At 52.2% G+C, this 18,913-nt stretch overlaps 1 gene segment (V, D, J or C); it reads right to left on the bottom strand.

Moving 5' to 3' along the window:
• Positions 1–1,817: 1,817 nt before the first annotated feature.
• Positions 1,818–10,342, bottom strand: LOC147913790 (immunoglobulin heavy constant gamma 2-like). The segment is given in 7 exon segments: positions 1,818–3,132; positions 4,195–4,325; positions 5,941–6,261; positions 6,346–6,666; positions 6,794–6,838; positions 7,124–7,417; positions 10,132–10,342. Coding segments are annotated over 6 exon segments (1,134 nt in total).
• Between the last annotated feature and the right edge of the window lie 8,571 nt (positions 10,343–18,913).

Raw genomic sequence — 18,913 nt, 5'->3', positions numbered from 1 at the left:
TTTAAGGCTATTTGGATATCTTTTGTGAGATGTCTGTTCAATTTTCTTGCCTATTTCTCTACTGAATTGTGCAATTGTTCTAATTGATTTGCAGGATTTATCTGTATATTCTGGACATGTTGTCAGATGTGTGTTTGTAGAAAATATTGTGAAAGACTTTGAAATGGACCAAAGATGACTTCTTCTGTCTTCTAGGGGAAGCAATGCACTGTCTTGCACCCCTGTTAGGTTTTCTGATTCAGCGGGGCTTCCACACTTTCCATTGTCTTTGAGCTCTTTTACAACTTGGTAAGTTGTAGAGAATTGAAGGCAATGGGAATGCTCTTCTTTGGAAGGATGGTTGATTCTTCCCTGCCTACCATGGAAAAAGCCAGATGCATTTGAATATGCATCTATCTATAAACACTTTTTAGCATTCTTGATTCCACTATATCAACGAGGTACTTTGAATTCTAGTTTGAACTGGTTATAACCCCTTAATTGATGAGTTAAACAAAGTGTTTGAAATGTGTTCATTATCTATCTATATGAGAGTTGTGATCATACCATGCTTTAAAACCTGTCCTTTAACATGTCGCAAATGTCTTCTACTTCATGGCCCCACTTATCCTGTATCCAGGAAGATCTGTGACTGGGGCAGGGTGTGCCAGAGACCAGATGTTGAGGAGCGGACCCGAGGGAGGCCGGCCATCCCCTTCCTCCAGGGCTCTGGGTTAGGGCACTCTCCCAGGACAGCTTCCCTCCATCCCTTCTGTTGTGTGGCCTTACAGCCCCACACTTTCCCCTCACAGCACTTATCACAGTGTCCTTACTTCACTGTTTGCAGGATCATGTACTTCACGTCTGGGGAGATGGATGTAGATGTATACTGAGTGGGAGAGGCCGGCACAGACACAGGCCCAGGGGAGGGTGAGGTGCATTCTGCTGGGTGCATTAGGGAAGACTGACAGTGGAGGAGGCATGGAGCTCAGTGCTAAGAGAAAGATGTCTAGGATTTGCAAGGTTTGTAGAGGGAAGGAACATTAGGAGAAGGGAACAGTAAGGGCAAAGGTTCGGGGTAGGAGGCACTATAAGTACTCAGGTTGGATACCTGAGTTTGTGGCGACAGGGCACTGTGTTTGTGTGTTCCTGGACCTCACTCTCCTGTTTTGGGCTGAACTGTGTTCCCCAAATTCAAATCTTGAATCCATGACCCTTAGGACTTCAGAATATCACTGTATCTGGAGATAAGGTCTTTCAAGAGGTAAGTTGGGGTCAAGTTAAAATGGGGTCAGTAAGCTGGGCCCTAATCCAGTGTGACTGGTGTCCTATAAGAAGAGAGATCAGGACACAGACACTCGCAGAGGGAGGCCAGGGTGAGGACTTGGGGAGAAGAGGCCATCTACACAGCCAGGAGAGAGGCCTCAGCAGAACCACACTCTGCTGATACCTGCTCTGGGACGTGCAGCCTCCAGATGTTTGAGAGAACAATAAATTGCTCAGGGCACCCAGGCTGGTTGCTATAGCAGTCCGTGCTGAATAATACACATCCAGTATGGGGGTCTTGCTTCTGGCCATGGCCATTGCCGGAATCTCCTCCTGCCCCCGCAGGCTGGCCCTGTTCCCCACCAGGCCCCATGCTGCCCCCTCGTGCCTCCTCATTGCCCTGTTTCTGGGCTGCCTTCCTGAACCATGGAACCCCAGGGGCTGGAGGAGAGCAGATGGCAGGACCGGTGGAGGGCTGGAAGGTTCTGGAGCTGGGAGAGTGTGGAGGGAGCCCCTGATGCGCGACTCGGCCAGGCTGTGGACTTCACGAGGCACATCAACATAGTGAGATGTGGAATTTTAAAGGATGTTTTATTGTTGTTTTAATAAAAGAAATGGTAAAGAAAATCAATGGGCTTCAGAAATTTAAAAAGAAGGAAAAAAGTTACCCAAGCTACAACTGTGTCCTTTCCTTTGAACAATCTCTCTGCACGTTGTCCCCTGGTAGTCAGGGTGGCGGTCTGCTTCTCCTTCACATGCACATCCGTGCCCTTCCCACCTAGAAACGCTGACTTGGCATCCCTCAGAGACGTGAGGCAGGAATCGGTTCTGGGGCTGGTGAGGCCGAGGGTCTAAGCTCAGTCCCTTTGGCCAAGCTCACCAAAGTTATGGGCTCTCTCCTTGGTAGTCTTACCTCTCACCTCTGCCCCTTGGAACAACCTGGAGTTCCTGTCGACTGTGACTCAGGCCTAATCAGTTGCAAGAACAGTGTTGCTGTGCCTGCTGCTCTGTTCTCCTGGAGGCTCTCTACTTCTGTCCATGAAGGCTGTGACACACCCACTTGGGACCAGGTTACCCCCTCACCCAGGATGCCCGTCTGGCTGGACACTCACCCTTTTTCCGGTGGTGCCCTTCCCTGGTGCCACACCCACCTTCCCTGGCTCCAGCAGCTGCCGTGGGCCCAGGCCCTCCTAAGTGTTCTCCTCTGGTGGAGGTGACCTGGAAGCTTCCTTGTTGGAGGATGATGGTCCCGGGGCCTCCTGGCCATGGTGGCAGATGTTCCCACTCAAGGATCTGAAACCACACGTCTCCTCTTGGTAACCCTGCCTCCTGGAGCCCAGCATGGATGCAGTTTTCACAAAGGCCGGTCCCTATCCAGACAGACACAGGAGCGTCAGTACTTCATCTCCTCAAGGGTGACCACACAATCTGACCCTGGGGCAGTCCTGGTGAGGGACGGTTGGCCTTGATGACTCAGTGTTCACATGGCCCCAGTGTTTCTTGGTGGTTGCTTGGAGGGGCCAGTTAGTGTTCATCCATCAGCTCAGCTCAGGGTTACAACTGCTGTCCACTTGGTTCTCCAAAAGGAGGTCAGGGGACAAGATGCAGCCCATGGTGGCCATGAGGCCAGAGGGCAAGGTCCAGGTTGAAGGGGATCGTGAGGTCAGAGGGTAGGTCAGACTTTGGGCAGATCAGAAGGCAGAAGAGCAGGTTTGGGCAGCAGGCTGAGCAGCATGAATGTACGGACCCAGACCTTGTCTGGGATCTTGGGTGGCCATGGATGCCTGCCCAAGAGGAGTGGCCCTAGGGCCCCTGCCTGTTCACATTCCTGTATTTGGGAACCATCGTCTTCTTCAGCTCCACCACTGAGGAGAAGATCCACTTCACCTGTACCAGGAAGGTAAGCGGGTGAGCATTGCCTGGACCCCAACACCAGCCTCCTGCCAGGGCATGCCCTCCCTGCCCCAGGGGACGACTGATAGCAGGGGGTCCAGGTGGGGACGACATGGGGACATGTTGGGGATAATAGAGGACAGAGAGGGGACAGTGTAGATATAGAGAAGGGACTGAGAGGGGACAGTGATGTGACATTGTGAAGACAGTGAAGGAAGAGTGAGGGAATAGTGAGGGGACAATGAAGAGACATTGAGGGACAATCATGGGACAGTGAGGAGACAATGTAGGGATAGTGATGGGATAGTGAAGAGACAGTATAGGGACAGTGATGGGACAGTGAGGGGATAGTGTAGGTATAGTGATGGGACAGTGAAGAGACAGTGTAGGGATAGTGATGGGACAGTGAGGGGACAGTGTAGGGATCATGATGGGACAGTGAGGGGACAGTGTAGGTACAGTAATAGGATAGTGAGGGGACAGTGTAGGTATAGTGAGGGGACAGTGAGGGGACAGTTAGGGATAGTGAGAGGACAGTTAGGGACAGTGAGGGGACAGTGTAGGGATAGTGATGGGACAGTGAGGGGACAGTGTTGGGATAGTGATGGGACAGCGAGAGGACAGTGTAGGGATAGTGATGGGACAGTGTAGGTATAGTGAGGGGACAGTGTTGGTATAGTGAGGGGACAATGAGGGGACAGTGTAGGTATAGTGAGGGGACAGTGTCGGTATAGTGATGGGACAGTGAGGGGACAGTGAGAGAACAGTGAAGATAGGGGACAATGTTGGGACAGCAAGGAGAACCCGAGGTGAAAGTGAAGGACAGTAGAGAGACAGTTTTGGGACAATCTGCTGGACAGTGAGGGGATAGTGTGGGGACAGTAAGTGGACTATGAGGGGACAGTATGGTGACAGTGAAGGACAGTGTGGTGAGAGTGAAGGGGTGGTGTGCGAACAGTGATAGTTTGAAAACATGGTGGGGACAGTGAGGGACATGGTGAGGAGAGTGCAGGGACAGCATGGTGACAGTGAGGGGCCAACGTGGGCCTGGCCCACCTTGAAGAGGGTGACGGTGGCGCTGTAGCACACGCTGAGCAGGAAGAGCGTGATGAAGATGGAGATGGTGGTCCACAGCCCGTCCAGCTCCCCGACCTGGGTCTCGACACAGCTCTCGTCCAGGACCACCTCTGGGCAGGGAGGGGGTGGTCAGTGCTGTGCCTGCCCAAGGGGGCCTGTTGCAGGGTTGGCGGGGCTTCGGGGGGTGGTTCCCTCTGGGACAGGTTGGGCGGGGAAGGTGGAAGCCCCCAGGTGGCCAGCAGGGCCCTGAGGTCAGTCTTTGGGCACCACCCTCAGCTCCCATATTCTGCCAGCTGGGACCCCAGAAATCGACTGACAGCTTTGACCCAGATCTCAGCCTGACCAGTGGGGGCCAGCCCTCTCATCTGGTCTGCCCTGCACTGGGGCTCTCTGGGGAGAACTCGCCCTGACCCCTGCAGGATGGCGGCCTAGGCCCCGCCTGCTCCAACCCAGGGACTAGGTCCAGAGGGCGGAGGGTCAGCAGAGCCTGTCCACAGTGGGACCCCAGCCCGAGGTAAGGGAAGAGACAGGGTTGGGTGTGTCCCCAGAGCATGAGCAGTGGGAGTGCTGGGGACAAGCTGGGTGTGCGGGGACTTCTGTGTCTGTGTGTCAGGGTGGGGGTGTATGTGCCCTGGGGAAGAGGAGGTCCGGTTGTCAGAGCTGGTCATTGAGGTCAGTGTGAGGAGGAGGCCTGAGCAGCCCCTGGGGTGTTGGAGGCTGTGGGGACCATCTGGTGTCCACGGTGAGAGTTCAGGAGACCAGGCTCCAAGCTCTGTTGGGAATGTGCAGGCTGCCCTTACATAAGCCCCAGTGTGTAAGGCCTGCGTGTGTGCATGTGTGTGCATGTGCACATGTGTGTGTGTGGAGATGTGTGTGGGCTGGCACTGCTCAGTGACAGGGGCTTGTTTTCAGTGGGTCTGGGCTCAGTGTCCACGTGGACATCAGGGACCATCCCTTCCCTGGGCTCTCATGGCCACCTGCCTCTGCTCCTTTGAAGCCCGAGGTTGAGTGTCCCCACAGGTGGACAGGCCTAGCCCCAGGGAGGAAAAAGCCTGGCAGAACCACCTTGCCAGAGGAGGGTGGTGGCCTGATCTCGGAGTGCCCGAGGGCAAAGAAGGGCCTGTCCCCACACTAGGGGCCAGGCAAGTCTCCAGTGAGTGTCAGAACTACCAGGTGGATCTCTCAAGTGACCCAGTGGACAGGGAACCCTGGGGGACAAGGACGGGCCACTGTCCCACAGCTTGGGCCCCTACAGAGGAGGGACAGACTGTGCACACATTTCCCTGAGGGTCTCCGGAGGGGCTTCTCCTGTTCCCTGGCCACACTCCAGCCCTGAGCAGCTGCTGCTGGAGGGGGGCCCAGAGGAGCTGCTGCTCCTGGCGAAGGCCTCCCTGCCTCGGGCAGCCCCTCCAGCTGTCCTGGGTGGCCAGCATGGCCCAGAGCTCTGGGTCCAGCCTGAGCGGGACCGTCTTTCTCCCCTAATGGTGACAGCTGTGGTCTCAGAGCTCGGGTGCCCTGCCGCCTGCAGTGCACCTGAGCTCTGCCTCAGAAAGGACCACGACAGCGTTGCAGGATCTTGGGGCCATGCTGGGTGCTTTATTTCATGCCAGGGGGCCCGGGAGGTGTGTACACAGGGGTGGGGGCTCAGGTCTCCTCTTGGTCCCCTGACAGCCTGCAGGGAGGGACCTAGAGCTCGCCGGGGTGCCGGGCTTGTGGCTCATTTACCCGGAGACTGGGAGGTGGATATCTCCGTGGAGTGATTGTGGAGAGCCTCGTGCATCACTGCACATGTGAACTTGACTCCCTGCTTCCACCTGTCCTTCTGCACCGAGAGCTTGCTGTACAGGAAGTAGGACCCATCACTGTCCAGCTGGGGCGGGGTGGTGCTGTACTTGCCCTCTGGCTCTGTCTGCTTGTTGCTCTGCCACTCGACGTCGATGTCAGATGGGTAGAAGTCTTTGACCAGGCAGGTGACGCTGACCGTGTCCTTGGCCATCTCATCGGGGTGTGGCGGCAGGATGTACACCTGTGGCTCCCGGGCCTGCCCTGTGGAGACAGGGGTCCGTACAGTTGGTCGCTCCCCGAGAGGGCCCCCGAGACCCTCCCTCCACCCATCTGCTCTGGTCCCACCTTTGGCCTTGGAGATGGTCCTCTCAATGGGGGCCGGGAGGTCTTCATTGTTGACCTTACACTTGAACTCCTTTCCACTCAGCCAGTCCTGCTGCTGGACGGGGAGAACACTCACCACGCGGCAGGTGCTGTTGAACTGCTCTTCCTTTGGCTTCATTTTGGCCGTGCTCACCTCCGTGCCATCCACATACCACGTGAACTGGATATGGGGGTTGTCTGGGCTCACATCCACCACCACGCAGGTGACCTCGGGCGTTCGGGAGACCGTGAGAGTGTCCTTGGGTTTCGGGGGGAAGATGAAGACTGAAGGCCCTGCTAGAACTGGGGAAGGAGACATGGGGGAGTGGTCAGCACCTGGGCGGGCCTCCTCTTGGGCCTTCTACCCCCAAGGCCCACGCCTGGGCTCGGGCCACCTCCTGGGGTGGAAGGCGAGGCCTGGCTGACTCACCTGGGCATTCGGGACACTTGGGGCAACACTTCGAGTCTTTTATGCCTGGAGAGAGAGCAGACTGGGGGTTACTGAGGCTGGCAGGAAACGGCCTTTGGGTGAGCTGAGGTCAGGGCCAGGTTTGGCAGGTCTGAGTCCAGCCCCCACTTCTGTGTGCCCCAGGGCTGGGTTATGGGTGTCCAGCCTGCCCCACCCTGGGCATGGCGGAAACGCCCACAGGACCCCTCCCTGAGCTAGGGAGGCCTCCCCTGCCGCCCTGGGGTCCAGGCAGGAGGGCTGACCCCGGGCCTGTCTCGTAGGGAACGCCCTTCATGCAGCCCCTCCTCTCACCGACTCTCTTGTCCACATTGGTGCTACTGGCCGGGTGGGCTACGTTGCAGGTGTAGGTCTGGCTCTCCAAGCTGCTGGCAGGCACGGTCACGATACTGCTGAGGGTGTAGAGCCCCGAGGACCTCAGGACGGGCGGGAAGGTGTGCACGCCACTGGTCAGGGAGCCCGAGTTCCAGGACACGGTCACTGGCTCTGGGATGTAGCTGGAGACCAGGCAGCCCAGGGCCACCATGGGGCCAGATGTGTCCCCACAGCAGGGGGCCAGTGGGAAGACCTTTGGGGCCGTGGTGGAGGCTGCAAGAGAGGAGGCTGTGTGACCACCAGGGCCTCATGCTATGAGGGTCCTGGAGTAGCGCTGAGCCCAGTGCCCATGTGCTTCCAGAATGTCTGCTGACCAGATGCCTGATGGCTCTCTGTCTCCTGGGGCTGGTGCCTCTGCAGCCAAAGGCTCTGGACTGGTCACCTGATCAGCACTGGATGACCACCTGGATTAGAGCCCCCTGAGGCCTATGTCCCCTTGTTCCTGATCAGGCCTCCTGCTGGTGGGCCACATGACAGAGGCCTCTGTCCAAGCCCTGACTGGGTTGGCTCCTGGCAGGCTTCTGCTGGTTCCCCAACCCACTCTCCTGTGTCCCAGTCTGGCCCTGCCCGGGTCACACGGGCACCTCTTCGGGTGCGGTGGGCCTCTGCCTGTCACTGCCTATGTCTGCTCCCAGCCCCTCAGCCCAGAGGTCTTGTCATGGCCTGTCTCTGCTCACCAGACCTTGTGATTCTGAGTCAGCTCTGCAGCCAAAGCAGCCCGGGCCCTCGTCCCCAACTCTGCCCTGCCCCTGCCCCTGCCCAGATGTCATCCCTGTCCTAAACGCTGTTGGTGTCTTGGACCTTGTCCCTGCCCTGGAGCCTACCCTGCCCTAGACCCTCTCCTTCCCTGGACCCGGTCCCTGCCTTGGACCCCGTCCCTCGGAGTCTCCTTCTCCTCCTCCCCTCCCATCCCTGTGGCTCCCCATCCCACGCTCCTAAATCTGCCTCTGGGCCCACCGTCCCTCCTCAGGTCCTCCTGGCATGGCTCCCTGTGCTCACCTCAGGCCCCTCCCACCCAGCGCCCCTGTCCTCTGCCATCCCTGCTCCTTGCTCTCTCCAGAGCCCTCCTCCAGCCGTGGTCCTTCCCAAGCCAGCCTGCCCCTTGGCACGGACGAGAGCCGTGCACTGCCCTTGGCCTCCTCTTCCCTCAGTGCCAGCATCCCCAGGCCCCAGTGCAGGCTGGGGTGTACCCTCTACCCACACACCCTGGCCAGGCATGTCCCCTGTGTCCCTGACTCCTGTGTGCTCAGCCCCAGGACCCTGCCTAGACTCTCCCCAGGCTAGCAGCCAAGGATCAGGTCCCAAATGGGCCCCTCACCCTTCCGTCCTCCAGGTCCACTGCCTTGTGCCACCCCACACTGCTTCCTCATGCCTGGCTCTCCTGTCCCACATCCCCATAAGCTCCCTGGAACAGGGCTAGTTCCCCTGGGCCCAAGGACTGCATCCCATCGGGTCCCCTCAGGGCTGCCCCTTTGCCCCTTCAGCTCCAGAGACCTTCCATCCCAGGGTCCCCCTCCATCCCAACTCACCATCACCCGGCCCCTCAACCAGCTCACACTTTCCTTCCCGCACAGGGAGGACACCTGAGCCCCTCTGGGCCCCCAGCTGTCCCTACTCCCTGTACCTGCTCAGCTCCACCTGTCCAGGGCTCTGTTTAGCTCAGGCCTTCTGCTCCTCGTCCTCTGAGCTCCTGGGCAGTCCCCTGCCCCTCCTGCCCTCCTGGCTCACCTGCTAAGCTCTGCCTGCACCCCTCAGGCTCCTGGGGCAGGCTCCTGCCACCTTGTACCCTCCCACCTGTCCCAGATCACTGGTAGCTGCTCTGCTCCTTGTTGCTGGAGCTCCCGGTCCACAGCATCCCCTGCCCCTCCTTCGCTACAATCCCCTCCCCCACAGGTCCCTGAGCTCAGCACAGGCCCATTGGGTCTCCCCAGGGCTGCCTCTGCCCTTCTGCCTGCCCCAGAGCCCTCAGCCCAGGTTTGCCCTCACTCCTGGTCTCATTCATTTCCCACTGCTGGGCTTTGCCTCCTGAGGCCACCAGGTGCCCACCGCTCTCTAGCCAGCTCTCCCTTGGCAGAAGCCCATCCTGTCCTAGTCCTCTCCCAGAGAAGCTCCTGGCCCCAGCCAGGCCTCACCCTCTCCTCGCCCATCACCAGCCTCGGAAGCCCCATCAGGAAGCCCCATCAGGAAGCCCCTCTGGACCTCACTCCCTCCAGTTGCCGGGTCAGCTGCCCTGTGCCCACCAGCTCGCAGCCCCCAGAGCCCTGGCTCCTGCTCCCGACCCTCACTGCCCGGCTCCCGACGCCCCTCCCATAGCCCACTGAGCTCCTGCTCAGCCCTGTGCCGTCTGAGTTCTGAGCACACGGGAGCCCACGCTGGCCCCTCTTGCTCTGCTCCCGGCTCACCTGCTGCCCTTGGCCCTGGCCGTAGCCCAGGACTCCACGGCCACCACTTCTGACTCTGCCCTGGAGCTCGAGTCAGCTGCATGGCCTGGACAGGCCACCTGGGGGTCCCATTACTCCCCTGTGTTGGGCCAGCTGCCTCCTGTGTCCTGCACTTAAATCCATCTGTCCATCCTGGAGTCCATCCTGCAGAAGCTCAGCTCCTGCCCAACCCTGCCCTCAACACAGCTGGCCAAGCGCAGCCCTCAGGCTTCTGGCCTCCCAGCCCATCACGTTCCTCGAAGTCAATCTCCATCAGCCTCCAGTGGGCCAGGTCTGTTGGCGTGGCCATGGCCCTGCCCATGGCTCCTTGGAGAGTGCTCGGGCTCGAAGCTCTGGCCTGTGAGCAGCCTGCCTTCCCCCGTGCTGGCTCAGCTACTCAAGCCCCTTTGTGATGTCCTTGAGGGCTTGGTCTCCCCTCAGCTCCTGTGGCTGGTTCCACTGCCCCCACTCCACTCCATCCCTCTCCTCCGTGCGGACCCCACTCACCGAGGGTGGGGGTCAAGGAGGCGGCTGCCCTGCAGCCCAGCCTGGGTCTCCGAAGAACCTCTGCTACGTCCCTGCTCTGGCCCCTGGCTCATGTGGCTTCTTGTGGCCCTGTGCTGTATGCTCCCTGCCCCGCTCCTCAGAGTTCATAGCTGGGTCCTCGGAGGTGTGAACTCCCTCCCGACAGCCCTGCAAAGACTAAGAACGGGACTGAAACCAGGGGGCACCGCTTGCTTCCTGAAGTTCCCTTTTCTTCTGGGTGTTTTGTGTCCCAGAGGACCTGGGGGGAGTTCACACGTGGCCGAAGCTGCCTCACGTGGGTGCGTGGGAGTGGGGTGTGGTGGGTGCCCAAGACCCAGGGGAGAGTCCCGGAAGCCCAGCCTCACGAGCTGCTCTTCACTCTCTGCCTCCCACACGGATTATGCCTGCTTGCCCCACCCAGTGGGCACCTCTCTGTGCCTGGGTCAGCATTCAGTGTGGACACAGGCTGTCCTGCTCACAGCCCACAGCCCAGCCCAGGGCCTCGGCCTGTCCACCCTCCAGGACGGCCTCCCGAGTAGAAAGCTGTCTTCCTCTGGGTCCCTGCCTCTTCCCTCCTTCCCTCTCTGGCTCCATCCGGGTCCTGGACCTCTGACTGAAGGATGGTGCAACACCCAGGGTTGGAAGTAAGCTATTCTCCCCTCCACAGTTGTCCTCTGGGGGACGGACAGAAGTCTGATGTGCATGGACAGAGTTCACAGTGGTCACTGGGGCCTGAAAGTGCTTCTCTGTCTGAGAGACAGCGTGAAGGCCCTCGACTTCCCCTGTGAGCCTAGACCCAGCCTCAGTGACCCTCAGTGTCTCGTGTCTTGGAGTCCCATGGCTCACCCCACGCCCTGGATACACCACTGGGCTGCTCTGTACCTTCCATGTTAGGCCGTAGGTCGGGGAACCCTGGGAGGCACCGTGGCCCACACCCCAGAATTGCCAGGGGCCAGGAGGGTGACTGGGGGGTGTCGGGCCTGGCTTCTTCCAAGTTGTCGGTGGACAGGGGCTTGTGCTGTGGCCCTTCAGGTGGGCTGGGAGCAGAGTCCAAGGCTGTAGAAAGTGAACCTTCTAGGAGGTGCCCTCAGACGTAGGAGGGGAGCCGGGCCTCCCACCCACTGGTGTTTGCAGCTCCCTTCGGCCTCGGGTGGCCCTGAGCAGCTCCACGTCCTCCAACAGTCCCCTCGGAACTGTCTGCCATCCCTCCGGTCACGTCCTCACACCACTTTCCACAGTTTGGAGTTTCTCAGAGCAGCACCCATGTCCAGGTCCCAAATCTTGGTCTGGTGGTTCATGGGTGTGCACTGGACTGCTGCACAGTGAGAAGCTTCCACAGCTACCCTGCTGATTTGGTTGGTGAGTTGGTGGCCTGTGGGCAGCGCAGAGCTCTGTGGGCAGGGGTCGCTCCTCTCTGCTCTACTCACCTCAATGAGGGGTGGGAAGTCTATGCCTGGAGTCCAGTGCCTGGACTGTGTGGGTGCCCATGGTCCCCTCTGTGTCCATGGGCCTCTCTGCAGGGATTCCCCAGCACTGCCCCTTCACGTAAGTGGACTGCTGCTCAGTGCCCGGGACTGACTCCCAGGAGAAGCCCTGTGTCTTTAGGTCCTGCTCTCAGGGATCCAGCTGCGAGTCCCTCTGTAGCCCTGTCCCCATGGAGGTGGTCACACGGGACTCCAGGGTCAGGGGAGGTAAGTGAACCCCACCATTGCCTGGGGCAATGGAGGTAATGGAGGAGACTGTGGTCCTGGAAATGTTGCTGTAGCCACTTTGCAAAATGCCATTGGCTACAGCCTCAGTGAAGGGAGTGCCCTCTGGTCCCTCCCAGGAGGAATTCATGATAAATCCACCGCACACTCCCGGCTCGTCCAGCCTGGCTTCGTCTCCACCATGCCCTTGGGGTTCTGCCATCCCTCCCACTTAAGGCAGTCCACTCTCGAGTTCACAACAGGGGCAATTAGTCACCAGCTCTGCAAGCGCTGAGCATTACTGCTGTTGCCTAAGAAGCACATTCATCTACATAACTTCTGGTCAGCGAAATGCTGACACTAATAATCCATAATCAATCTATAAATTAAAACTGGAGTGAATTTATTATATGAGCCAATCTGAGCACTACCTAACCCAAGAGAATGACCTTCACTAAGGAGGGAAGCACTCCAAAGAAGCAGGGTGTACAGCGTGGTTGTAGGTCATCTTGGAACAAGGAGCATACATCATATATGTGATAAGACATCATATATGATCATGCATCATATATGATAAGACAGGAATACCCCAGGGGATCCTACAAGATGGCGGTGTAGGCGGACTCTGAACTTACATCCTCCCATGGATACAGCCCACTATACAAGTAATCTTGGAAAAATTATTCCTGAGAGAGAACTGCAAACTGGATAAGAGGAACTCCTGCAACAAACGACAATCCTGACTGAGGTGGAAGAGGCAGACATTCCCTTTTGGAGAGGAAAAATGCCACCTTCACAAGCTGCAATGCTTCATGGCTGGCAGGGAGCAATCCAAAGGTACGCAGAGTTCCCTGGAGGAGTTGGGGACTGAGCCAGGGAGCGTTGCTGCTATAAGCAATTGTGGACCCAGCACAACCAAGATGAGTGTCATAATATCTGGATTTGCTGGCTACTAACAACAATGGGGGAATATCCCTAGAAAAGGTGGGACATAAAGAAATTTAAGCTGGCTCTTAAAGGGCCCATGCACAAATACACCTGTTTCAGAAAGCAACCCAAAATCACCAGAAAGAAAGGTGCACAGTACTTTGGTGAAAACAGACTGATCTGATAGGATCTGAGTGCATCTGGGTGAGAGGTGACATCTCTCCAGGGACTGAGACATTGGCGGTGACCATTGCTGTGACCTGTTGTGGGCATACTGACACATGCTGGCAGACACCATTGGAGTTCTCCTGTGGCCTGTTAGCCCAGGGTCTGCTCCACCCACTAGAACACTCATTTAATCCAGCTCAGCCAAGGAAAGCAGCCCACCCTAGGGACTGGCCCCACCCAACAACAAGCCCTCAGGCAACTTCTGTGCCTGGGTTCTCTGAAGCCTGGCAAGTGGGTCCACTTCTGTGGTGCACAGCATGTGTGAGGAGTGGGTGGAGTGTGTGTGGCATTGGTGGAGCGTGTGAGGCCTTGGCCATAGGCGACTGGGTCCACTTCAGGGGTTTGGGGCACGTGCACGGGGCAGGGCAGTGTTGATTGTGTGTGTGGCCTTGTTGGCAGTGGGGCTTGTCAGCTGCAGAAAACTTGTGCTTCTCAAACAGCCACATAGGAGATCAGCCCCACCTTCCAAGCCTGAAACAACTGGGTGCTCCTATGCCTGTGACCAGCCCCACCCAGCTGCAATCCTCACAGAGCTGACAAGAGCCTTATAGGCCAGAGGCCTATAGCAATTGTAAGCCCCTGAGCCTAACAACCAGCCATGCCAGGGGCCTACTCACTTAACAGAAAAAGGGCAACAAGAATGTACTATTAGACCCTGCAGCCAACTGTGCTGGGGCTCCCCACACCCAATAAAGAGACTGGAGGGTCCACAACAACCACACGCAGCTGAGCAGTACAACCAGCCAGCCAGGGGGACAGCTCAGCCTCCCTGGGCACCTATAGCAAGAACAACCATGCCACGACAGAAGGACACATGTAGCCCACACAGGGACACTCCTGGAACAGTTGGAACTGGTGATCAGAGGAAGCACATGGCTGGGCCTCATAGGGCATCACTTACATAAGGTCACCTCTCCAAGATCAGGAGATATAGCTGATGTACCTAATACATGGATACAAGCGCAGAGAAAGAGACAAGATGAGGAGGCAAAGGAATACATTCCAAGTAAGGGAACAGGACAAAACCCCAGAAAAAGAACTAAATGAAACAGAAATGAACAATCTACCCAACAGAGAGTTCAAACAAAGAGTCATAAGGATGCTCACTGATCTTGGGAAAAGAAAGGATGAACTCAGTGAGAACATCAACAAAGACATGGAAGATATAAAAAAGAACCAATCAGAAAAGAAGAATACAATACTGGGAAGGAAAATTTCACTAGAGGGACTAAAAAACAAAGCAGAGGGTACAGAAGAACAGATCAGTGAGCTGGATGAAAGACTAGAGGAAATCATCCAAGCTGAACAGATAAAAGAAAAATGAATTAAAAAGAGTGAGGACAGTCTAAGGGACATCTGGGACAACATCAAGTGCACTAACATGCATGTTACAGGTGTCCCAGAAGGAGAAGAGAGAGACAAAGGGGCAGAGAATCCATTTGAAGAAATAATAGATGAAAACTTCCCTAACCTAAGGAAGGAAACAGACATCCAGGTACAGGAAGTACAGAGAGCACCAAAAAATATAAACCCAAAGCGGCCCACACCAAGACACATCGTAATTAAAACGTCCAAAATTAAAGATAAAAAGACGATCCTAAAAGCTTCAAGAGAAAGGCAACAAGTTACTTACAAAGGAAACCCATAAGGCTATCAGCTGACTTTTCAGTAGAAAGTGTACAGGCTATAAGAAAGTGGTACAATATATTAAAAGTGATAAAAGGAAAAAACCTACAGCCAAGAATACTCTACCTGGCAAGGTTATTATTCAGAATGGAAGGAGAGGTAAAGAGTTTCCCAGACAAGCAAAAATTAAAGGAGTTTGTCACCAAGAAACCAGTCCTTCAAGAAATGCTAAAGGGACTTATTTAAGGGGGAAAGAGAAAACCACAACCAGGAAAAAATCACCCATATCCATGATAAGAGGATAATGGATACAAACGCCCCAAAATTCGTTAGATATGCTATCAGAAACATAAAATGTAGATGGAGAGGAGTAAAAGTGTAGAGCTTTTAGAATGAGGTCAAACTAAAGAGATCATCAACTTAATATGGATTGCTGTATACGTGGATTATTATATATGAACTCATGTTAATCACAAACCAGAAACCTATAATAAATACACAAAGAACAAAGAGAAAGGAACCCAAACACAATAATAAAGAAAATCATCAAACCACAAAGGAAGAGAGCAAGAGAAGAAGAAAGGAGGAGAGAAGAACTACTAAAACACCCAGAAAAAAGTAACAAAATGGCAGTAGGAAGATACTTATGAATAGCTACTTTAAATGTCAATGGACTACATGGTCCAATCAAAAGGCATAGAGTGGCTATTGAATAAAAAAACAAGACCCATATATATGTTGCATACAAGAGACACAGTTCAGACCTAAAGACACTTACAAACTGAAAGTGAAGGGATGGAAAAAGATGCTCCATGCAAATGGCAATGAAAAGAAAGCTCGGGTAGCACAACTCATATCAGACAAAATAGACTTTAAAACAAAAACTGTCACAAGAGAAAAAGAAGGACACTACATAACGATCAAAGGAACAATCCAACAAGAGGTTATAACACTCATAAATATCTATGCAGCCAACGTAGGAGCAGCTAAATATATAAAGCAATTATTAACAGACGTAAAAGGAGAAATAGACAGTAACACAATAATAGTAGGCGACTTTAGCACTCCACTTACACCAATGGATAGATCATCCAAACAGAAGGTCAATGAGGAAACACTGGCCTTAAAGGACACACTAAATCAGATGGATTTAGTAGATGTTTACAGAACATTCCATCCAAAAACCAAAGAATACACATTCGTTTGAAATACACATGGAACATTCTCTAGGATTGATCGCATTTTAGGCCACAAAACAAGCCTCCATAAATATAAGAAGATTGAAATAATATCAAGCATCTTTTCTGACCACAATGGTATGAAACCATAAATCAACTATAGGAAGAAAATCAGAAAAGCCACATATATGTGGAGATTAAACAAAATGCTACTGAACAATGATTGGCTCAATGAAGAAATCAAAGGAGCAATAAAAAAATATCTGGAGACAAATGAAAATGAATTACGACATGGCAGAATTTATGGGATACAGCAAAAGTGGTTCTAAGAGGGAAGTTTATAGCAATACAGGCCTGTCTCAACAACCAAGAAAAATCTCAAAGAAACAATCTAACAGTGCACCTAAAGGAACTGGAAAAAGAAGAACAAACAGAATCCAAATTCAGTAGGAGGAGGGAAATAATAAAAATTGGAGCAGAAATAAATGAAATAGAGACTAAAAAAAAGTAGAAAAAATAAATTAAACCAAGAGATAGTTCTTTGAAAAGATAAAATTGACACACCTTTAGCTAGACTCACCAAGAAAAAAAGAGAGAAGGCTCAAATAAGTAAAATCAGAAATGAAAGAGGAGAAATTTCAACGGACACCTCAGAAATACAAAATGAGTGCATACTATGAAAAGCTATATGCCAAAGGATGGAATAATCTAGAAGTAATGGATAAATTCTTAGAATCATACAACCTTCCAAAACTGGATCAAGAAGAAATAGAGGATTTGAATATACGAATCACCACTGAGGAGATTGAAATGGTAACCAAAAACCTCCCCAAAAATAAAAGTCCATGATCAGATGGCTTGGTTAGTGAATTCTACCACACATTCAAAGAAGACTTAATACCTATCCTTCTCAAATTCTTCCAAAAAATTGAAGAGGAGGCAAAGCTTCCTAATTCATTCTATGAAGCCAACATTACCATGATACCAAAACCAGACAAGGACAACACAAAAAAAGAAAATTGCAGGCCAATATCACTGATGAACATTGATGCAAAAATCCTCAACACAGTACTAGCAAATCGCATACAACAATATGTTAAAAAGATTATACGCCATGATCAAGTGGGATTTATTCCAGGGATGCAGGGATGGTTTAACATTTGCAAATCAATCAATGTGATACACCACATTAATAAAATGAAGAATAAAAATCACATGATCATCTCAATAGATGCAGAGAAAGCATTTGACAAGATACAGCATACATTTATGAAAAAAACTCTAAATAAAATGGGTATAAAAGGAAAGTACCTCAACATACTAAAGTCCATATATGACAAACCCACAGCCAATATCATCCTCAATGGTGAAAAACTGAAAGCTATCCCTCTAAGAACAGGAACCAGACAAGGATGCCCACTCTCACCACTCCTATTTAACATAGTACTGGAAGTCCTAGCCAGAGCAATCAGGCAAGAGAAAGAAATAAAAGGGATCCAAATTGGAAAGGAAGAAGTGAAACTGTCACTATTTGCAGATGACATGATTTTATATATAGAAAACCCTAAAGAATCCACCAGAAAACTTTTAGAAGTAATGAACGAATATGGTAAAGTTGCAGGATACAAAATCAACATACAAAAATCAGTTGCATTTCTATACACTAACAACGAAGTAGCAGAAAGAGAAATTAAGAATACAATCCTGTTTACAATTGCAACAAAAAGAATAAAATATCTAGGAATAAACTTAACCAAAGGGGTGAAAGAGCTGTACACGGAAAACTATAAAACATTGCTGAAAGAAATTGAAGAAGACACAAAGAAATGGAAGGACATTCTGTGCTCTTGGATTGGAAGAATTAACATAGTTATGATGTCCATACTTCCTAAAGCAATCTATAGATTCAATGCAATCCCTATCAAAGTTCCAACAGCATTTTTCACAGAAATAGAACAAAGAATCCTAAAATTTATATGGAACAACAAAAGACCCCAAATAGCTAAAGGAATCCTGAGAAAAAAGAACAAAGCTGGAGGTATCACACTCCCTGATTTCAAAATATACTACAAAGCTATAGTAACCAAAACAGCATGGTACTGGCACAAAAACAGACACACAGATCAATGGAATAGAATCGAAAGCCCAGAAATAAACCCACACATCTATGGAGAGCTAATTTTGACAAAGGAGCCAAGAACATACAATGGAGAAAAGAAAGTCTCTTCAACAAATGGTGTTGGGAAAACTGGATAGCCATGTGCAAAAAAATGAAAGTAGACCCTTGCCTTACACCATACACAAAAATTAACTCAAAATGCATTAAAGACTTGAATGTAAGACCTGAAACTATGAAACTTCTAGAAGAAAACATAGGCAGTATGCTCTTCGACATCGGTCTTAGCTACATATTTTCAAGCACCATGACTGACCGGGCAAGAGAAACAATAGAAAAAATAAACAAATGGGACTACATCAAACTAAAAAGCTTCTGCACAGCAAAGGAAACCATCAACAAAACGAAAAGACAACCTAACAATTGGGAGAAGATATTTGCAAACCATACATCTGATAAGGGCTTAATCTCCAAAATATATAAAGAACTTATGCATCTCAACAACAAAACAACTAACCACCCAATTAAAAAATGGGCAAAAGACCTGAACAGACATTTCTCCAAAGAAGATATACAGATGGCCAACAGGCACATGAAAAGATCTTCAACATCATTAACTATCAGGGAAATGCAAATCAAAACTACAATGAGATATCACCTCACGGCCGTCAGAATGGCTATAATTAACGAGACAGGAAACAACATGTGTTGGAGAGGATGTGGAGAGAAGGGAACTCTCATACACTGCTGGTGGGAGTGCAAACTGGTGCAGACACTATGGAAAACAATATGGATATTCCTCAAAAAATCAGGGATAGAACTACCATATGATCCAGCTATTCCACTGCTGGGTATTTAGCCAAACAACTTGAAAACACCTATATGTAAAGGTACATGCACCCCTGTGTTCATTGCAGCGTTATTCACAATAGCCAATACTTGGAAGCAACCTAAGTGCCCATCAAGGGACGAATGGATAAAGAAGATGTGGTATATATACA

This window comes from Ceratotherium simum, chromosome 24, assembly GCF_057802395.1.
Source record: "Ceratotherium simum simum isolate JZ-2026a chromosome 24, ASM5780239v1, whole genome shotgun sequence".
In the NCBI taxonomy this organism is placed as follows: domain Eukaryota; kingdom Metazoa; phylum Chordata; class Mammalia; order Perissodactyla; family Rhinocerotidae; genus Ceratotherium; species Ceratotherium simum.
This window is presented reverse-complemented; position numbering and strand designations above follow the sequence as displayed.